Below are 7,787 nucleotides of genomic sequence, written 5' to 3' on the forward strand. Positions count from 1 at the left end.
TTATTCGTTTGTATTTGTATGAATTTGTGTTAAAACTGGGAGTTCTTTATATACGCGATTAATTTTTGCAAAGATTCAATAAAAGAACTAAATTAACTAACTAATTCACGTCCATTTATTTAAAACTTAATTGGTATGCCAGTCGAGCAAGTTTTCACAAATTTAGGATTGTTCATACGTGTATTATTTGATATGGAGCTGGGTTAACTGCAGAAATGTGTTGGACAGGACAACCATAAAACATAGCATGAAGATATACCCCAAGGGCATGGCTGACTGGAGGCCAGCAGCTAGCCGTGCTAATCTTTCGACGTATGAAGTTTTTGACACGTCAGAAATGGCGTCCATATGGTGATCTTAAGTTATAGAGGTCTCCGTTTACCAGCATATATATCCAGACTCGACCTCCTCCTCTAGAAATTATGGCCAACTATAAACGGGGCTAACTTGAAAAGTTTTATCTGAGGGGTTTTCTACATGTATTGGAGAATGGAGAAACGAGAAGTCAAGTAGTGGTAGAGAGTAGATATTTAATTAAGTATTTATGGATCCGTTTCTTCAAGACTAACAGTGGCTCATTTTTAGGTGGTGAGATGAACAGTTTTGGGATGTTTTTAGTGTTGTTTGTTTAAAATTTCTATTTGAAATTCAGTAAATCACCACTCAGGCGACCTCTTCTACAAAAAATGAACACCAAAATAGCAATCCAAACCCAAGCATGCAATTGGTTGAAAATATCATAGGTGATCTGGAAACTCTAGAAATTCAAGCAAAATCCAGCCTCCAACCATGACGCTCCGAAAAGTCCTCAAAGATACACCATCTATCATAGTTTATTTAGCAAAATAGGAATTTACACATATATTAAGAAAAAGACATCGAATATACTTTTCCCATAGATGTCCCTCAATTTTACTTAATTCCCTCGAAAACGATTAAGTGACTGCGGGTTGAATTCAGTGGTCTACCCAACAGGAACATTGCGATGGGCTCATCCCAATATCCTTGTCGGGACAGGCCGCGTGATTCAGTGTAGAACGATTCCAAGAATCCAAGGTAGGGGATGGATTTTAATGTAAGAACGAAGTTTGGGCATTGTTGGTAAAGTGGATATCGAGGTTCTCGAAAATCAGTAATAGTTTGTGGAAGATAATAGGGCAAGAGAAGTTCAAGCGGAACAAGAGATTGCTAATGCCGGACGTTGACTATACCCCTCAATGCAGGATGTTGTGGAAGAACGTGGTGAATATGGTTCATGTGATTCAAAATATAATTCAATTTACAATTAAAGATAGCAACGGTGTTAGATTTTGGAAGGACAAATGACTTGATGGAGAACGTTTGCAATACATATTTCCGAAGGTTTTTAAGGTAGTAAAAGATAAAGATGTCATTGTGACTGCGATGATTGGAAGCAACGATTGGCGGTGTGTTTTTGGGAGAGCTTTGAATGCTAATGAGAAGCTAGAATGAGATTTACTTAGGCGTGATGTTGTGGAAAATGGAGATGATGAGATGTCTATTATTGAGAACTTTAGTACGACCAAATGCTACGAGACTCTAGCTGGGCAGTATAATTCTTGCAGCTTCGCGAAACATCTTTGGAAAACAATATCCCTAATAAGGTCAGTTTTATTTTTTGGGATTCCTTTTATAATTCGCTACCAACTAGAGACATGTAAAGGCATAGAGGAGTGGACATCGAAAGTGGTTTGTGTGTTCTCAGCAATACTGAGAGAGAAATAACGGATCATATGTTTTTGTGTTGTTCTTACTCCTTTGAGATATGGAACTACTTTATTAAATCTTTTCGGATTTCATGACCAATACTGAGGACCTTATTTGATTTGTTTGAAGCTTGGATTACAAATGTTTTGCTGGGTAGAGATAAATGATCAGTTTTGGCGGTTTATTCACTATGCAATTTGTTGGAGATTGTAGAAGGAACGGAACGTGAGAGTTTTTGGAACTAGAAAGAAGGAAGCGACCTAGATTATTGATGTTGTGAAATAGCTTGCAGTTATCTGGTCTTGTGACTCCGATATGTTTAAGTTTGTAATTCTCGGCCTCATTTGGAGAAATTGAGAGACTTTCATGAGTATGTAACTTCTTTTGCTATGGGTAAAGGTTTCTTTTTATTTTAATATAACATTTTTTTCGAAAAAAAATAAAAAAAATGTAGGAACAAAGTAGGAGAGTTTGTGAAAAAACATCAATTTTATCAAGTACTCTAGGATTACACAAAAATCATATTTTATCAAGTAAATTAGGTCCAAGGGAGCGGACAATTAACCGTCTAAAACCCTCTATCAATGTTTATGGAGTTGGGAATTCCCCTAAACCCTTTTTCCCTGCCCCGTATATAGAGAATTTTCTAAGGGAATATAGGAATAAGGAAAGCCATATAAAATATACATTGATAGGAAATCTTTTCACCTATAGATGAACACCGGTCGGTGTTCTTTTCACCGATTCGATTCTCCAACGTTATTCAACCACCCTCGATCAATATTCATTTCAGCGGTTGGCTCCACCAATTATAGTATATTATTCACCGATCGATGAAATTTCAGGAATTGGCTCCACCAACTGTAACCCGATCGATATACATTTCAGCGATCTCTGAAATAACTTAATTACATTAGATATAACTTTAAGTTTTCCCGGTAAACAGTTCCCCGATCATGAACTAGTAACTCGATCGTGTAGCATTCAATCGGTCAGTAAACCTTTTAGTTGTAACACCATAAGACATGGTGATCCCTTAATGAGTTACACGTCGGTTTTATTTTCTGCCACCTCAGATTTTAAGGGAATTCTCATTTCCCTCATTGGAGATGGTCTAAGAACCTTTGAGTTGCGGATTCTAAAATTTCTAAAAGCTTTTTCTCTTCTCTCTAGTTCTTTTTTATGATTGTCTGAGTTTTTTTTTTCTTTTGCTTTGTATATATCTAGTAGGAGTGTTTTTGGTTCGAGACGTTGAATGTGAAACAACTAATGAAATCACTTCTTTAAAATGAAATTTTAAAAAAAAAATGGTGCTTTAAATAAAAAATAAATTCCAAATGTGAAACATTTCCTAGATGTTAATTAGGAAACCTCTTTGCATTACAATATCAGGCATAAATAAAAAGTGAAGTAAGAAATTTCACCTCTTTACCAGACTAGCCTTCATCAGAGCGTCTGAGGTCTTGAGGAGAAGGTTTTCAAGACTGAAAAGGATAGTTTGTTTGGTTGGGGGAATTACCGATCCGGAACTCTATCCACAATATGGAACCTACACAAGCAATAATACACAATACGGAAAAAAACAATACCAATCACACAACACCAGATATTAAGAGCAAACTTCCACTATGACAAATAATGGCATAGAACGATATCTCCCAAATTGGGGTTCCATAAAACTTAGGTAGATTCAACCAATAACAAACAAGGAAGATGAGAAACTTACTACTACTAGAATTTGAACAAACCCTAAAAAGTACCCCTTTAAAGAGATGTAGGATGCGGTAGATAAATCTTCACCAATCAAACCGGTTCTTTGCTAGAACACCCTTCTTATTCAAGCTCACAAAATCTTCACCAAAAATCCTTAATGGCGGCCGCACTTCTTTTTTCTTTTCTTCTTGTTTTTCTTCACGGCACAAAAACTCCTTTCTCTGTTTTTGGTCGCGGCAGTTCTCTTGCGGACAAGATGTTTATATATCAAAACCTATTTCCTTTACTAACTAGGAAACTCCTAGTTGGATCCCCCTTATTTGATAAGGGTCACCGACTGTTGGGCCATAAGGGCGTGAAAACCCAACAATCTCCCCCTCATGACTTATGGCGAGGTACATGTCACCACCGCATCTTCTTTACTGCAGAAATGTACATGCTTGTACGTCGGTAGTGACTTTGTCATCATATCAGAATCATTTTCATCTGTATGGATCTTCTCTACTAACTCCCCTGCTTCTTATCCGCTTGCATCATATCATTCCAATCAGACATTAAAATAATATCGTTATCATCTACCGCAACACGTATGGATTCCTTGTCTCTATTATTTCCATTCCTAGGTTTTTGCTTCGGCTTCCTGCATTCAATTGCATAATGGCCTTTTTTGTGACAGTTCCAACATTCAACGTCTTTTCTGCTTTTTCTTCTCCCATGCTTCTCTGTAACAAGAGATTCTGAATGAGACGAGTCTGATGACTTCCTTCTTACTTCTTCATTCAACAAACTATTTGTTGCAATAGCCATAGTTAACTTCTTGTCTTCAACAATATAACTTAATGATATCCTCAATGCTTCCCAACTCTCTGGTAAAGTATTTAGCAACAGATAAGCTTGCATTTCATCAGGAATACTCAAATCTATAGATGTGAGCTGATTCGTGATGCCCTTCATCTCATTTAAATGTTGCGCCATTGAGCTCCCGTCCTTGTATTTTAACTTTCTAAGCTTTGCAAATTGAAGAGCTTTTGTGCAAGGAAATTGCTGGCCATATATATCTTCCAACTTTGTCCACAAAGAATATGCTAGTGTCTCACCAGCCACATGATGAAAAATAGAATCATCAACCCATTGTCGTATAAAACCAACAACTTTACGGTTAACAAGACTTCACAAATCTTCATCTGTCTTGTCAGGCTTTACTCCCTTCTTCTCTATAGGAGCATAGATATCTTTGCAGTATTATAAGTCTTCCATCTTCGCCTTCCATATCACGTAATTCTCACCGGTCAAACTAACCATTCTAGTACTAGTGCTACTTTCCATATTTCCCACGATTATCCTGACCAACGTAGTTCTGATACCGCTTTTTGGGGGAATTACCGATCCGAGACGCTATGCACAATATGGAACCTACACAAGCAATATTGAGTTAGAAACTTGATTATCCTCCCTGCTAACAAAAGAAAATTTGCAGGAATTGAAAAAAGAACTCAAGTGTTTTATTTCTTTAATTAAGTTTCTATCAGATGTGACCCTATGAGTTATCACTTGCCGGATGGGCAGATAAGATTCATTCTAATGCACACATACATATCAACCAAAATGCTTTTTGATCTATGTCTCAATAGCGTCAGTTACTAATCTCGTTCTGGAATATTTTATTTGCGCAAATTTTTTGAGATTTTATCCATTGGAAAACCATAAATTCTGATGTATATTCTTCAGTAACGGTTATCTTATCCTATTTCAATGCGTCATCGCATTTCCTCAAAAAGAAAAAAAAAAAAAGAAAAAAAAAACAAACAGGAACTTCCTATGGTTCTTCTGTGGCCTGCATTATAATCTCACCGTGAAATGATTCTTTTTTTATAGCGAAAGCCGGACCTAAGCTCTTATCCGAACTCAGTCAGTCGCACTGGTCCCATTGCCAGATTCAACACCAACAAATCCACTGTACAACTAATCTATTAAACCTTTACGACGGGGTCGAATCCCTGACCTCCTTACTGGAGTTGATCAAATACCACTGAGTTATGTTTTTGGACCCATGAAATTATTTGTTAAATTGACCACTTGAGGGTTCCCATCAGAGTGGGATGATCACATCTTGGACCCATGAAATGATTTGTTAAATTGACCACTTGAGGGTTCGCATCAGAGTGGGATGATCACATGCATGGACATTGGAGATAGCTTCGCAAGACCATTTTGGGAAATCAAGTTAAATAAAAAAAATATATATATAGAAAAACTAATATGACGGTGTCACTGTGGTGCATTGGTAAAGTTGTCGGAGGATAACTCAAAAGTGAAAGAAAAAATCTTTATTAATATACAATGAAATGAAATGTGAAAATCATTTCACTGTGATACAAGTACAAGAAGAAGGAGAACAAAAAGAAAAGAAAATTAGGGCAGGAGAGCAACTATTAGTTACAAATGGCAGAGTTCATGGTACGTTCAAGAATTACATAGAGCATACTTAAGGTAGGCGCTCCTTCATTGGCTTCTTCGAATGAGGAACCCTCCACATCGATTTTAATTGAAACCTCATAAATTCATGTTGTAACTCGGGTGCTTGAGCCAAAAGCTCGAGGGCCTTTGCCAACTGAGGTGATGCTTTAACTGCATACAAATATATACCCAAGCAAGGAGGAATACCCCCATCGGGTAAAAAATTGATTGTTACTATAACATGAAATAAAAAGTCCAGTGGAAAGCCAAAATGAAACGCTTGTCCCAAAACCATTTAGCAATTATGGGGACCAAACATGAATGCTTATAACTCACGACATTAAGTAACCTTGCTGAAAATGTAAGACCCGCTATATATGAGTATATATCACAAAATTGGTCAATTAACCAACCCCATAACGACAATTCCTAGGTGAAAAAGACATGTAAAATATGATACTGTTTAAATGAACGATAATGTAAAAATAGACAGGATGTAAACAGTTTCATTCTACCCATTTTCAAATACTTTTTCTTATTTTTAATTTACATCAGGATGCATTCAGTTTCATCCTCGCTATTTTTTAAGTTTAAGCGAGGATGAATCCAAATTCATTCTTGCTATTTTTTTGGTGTCTATTTCACCCATATTAATTTTTACTCGTTCATTAAAATCATGTTTTAAAAATATTTGGACAATTGACCCAATTTCTCTATATATATAAGATTTGGAGTTAGCTGAATATTACCTTCATCTATGCTTGATAAAAGACGAGGAGGGGAATGTTCTCTACATTCTCCCACACATTGGACGATGTAATCCGACCAACTCCCACCGTGTTCTTCTGCATGTTCTACTGCACAATCGTATGCACACGGCCATGCTTCAGCTTTACCGACATACAAAGCCATCACCACAACCACCAACATTGCCCAGCCCATCATATTTGCTCTTGCCATTTCTTTGTCTTTCTTTTCCTCTCTTCTTCTTGTCTCCCTCTTCTTCTTTCTCAATCTCTCAGCAATGCAGATGAGAAATGGAGATGTTTATTAATTGTACTTGTATGAAATTGTGTTAAAACTGGGAGTTCTTTATATACGCAATCTTTTTTCGCCAAAAATAACTAAAGTAACTAACTAATTTATATCCATGTGTTTGAAACAAAGGCAATCCTTCATTGGATAAATATAGGATTTTCTATTATTTGAAATGGAGATTTGCTGGGTTAACCGCAGAAATGTGTTGGAGAACCATAAAACAGAGGCAATCTTTAAATAGTCGAACAGCAATTAATATAGGTGCAAAAATAACAAAAAAGTAGTAAAAATGATGTAAAACTTCAGCAGCTGCCAAGTTAGTATGTAGAATGCGGTATTCGTATCCCGCACATATGAAAAACAACAAACTGTTTTATTTATATGTGTCATGTGCGTTACGGTTTGGTGCCTGCTTTTGTCAAACTAGGAAGATAATAATTACTTTAGATAACACCCATGCTTCAGAAAAGAAAAAAAGCGGACAACCCAGGTCCAGGGTCTGTGCAGTCACGTAGCCAAGAATTAATATCGATTACGATCAGGGGATATAACATGATAAAAGATACCACCATCATATAAAATGACGGCCCAAGACAATCCGTAATGTTTTGGGTGTTGTTTACTACGAAAAGTGTTGCACAAATTATAAAATTTATGGATTTTCAGATAATTTTTATTCTCTCCACAAAAATTTAATGTGTACATGATACATATATATATATTTTTTTTTGATCGGTAAATTAAACATTTTATAGATGAAAAGTCAGAGTACATGAAATATGATCCCTGACGCTCACGACCAAAAAAAAAAAGAAAGGAAGCTTGAAAAGCTACCAACCCGAAGAAAAACT

The 7,787-nt window shown here is 36.4% G+C and overlaps 1 protein-coding gene across 1 annotated transcript; it reads right to left on the bottom strand.

Moving 5' to 3' along the window:
• Positions 1-5,753: 5,753 nt before the first annotated feature.
• On the bottom strand, positions 5,754-6,971 carry LOC113336162. Its single transcript, XM_026582151.1, has 2 exons — positions 6,648-6,971; positions 5,754-6,069 (listed from the first exon to the last, which is right to left on the bottom strand). Exons 1-2 carry the CDS (start codon positions 6,856-6,858, stop codon positions 5,927-5,929), a joined length of 354 nt encoding a protein of 117 aa, XP_026437936.1. The 5' UTR covers positions 6,859-6,971; the 3' UTR covers positions 5,754-5,926.
• Between the last annotated feature and the right edge of the window lie 816 nt (positions 6,972-7,787).

This window comes from Papaver somniferum, unplaced genomic scaffold, assembly GCF_003573695.1.
Source record: "Papaver somniferum cultivar HN1 unplaced genomic scaffold, ASM357369v1 unplaced-scaffold_150, whole genome shotgun sequence".
Lineage (NCBI taxonomy): Eukaryota > Viridiplantae > Streptophyta > Magnoliopsida > Ranunculales > Papaveraceae > Papaver > Papaver somniferum.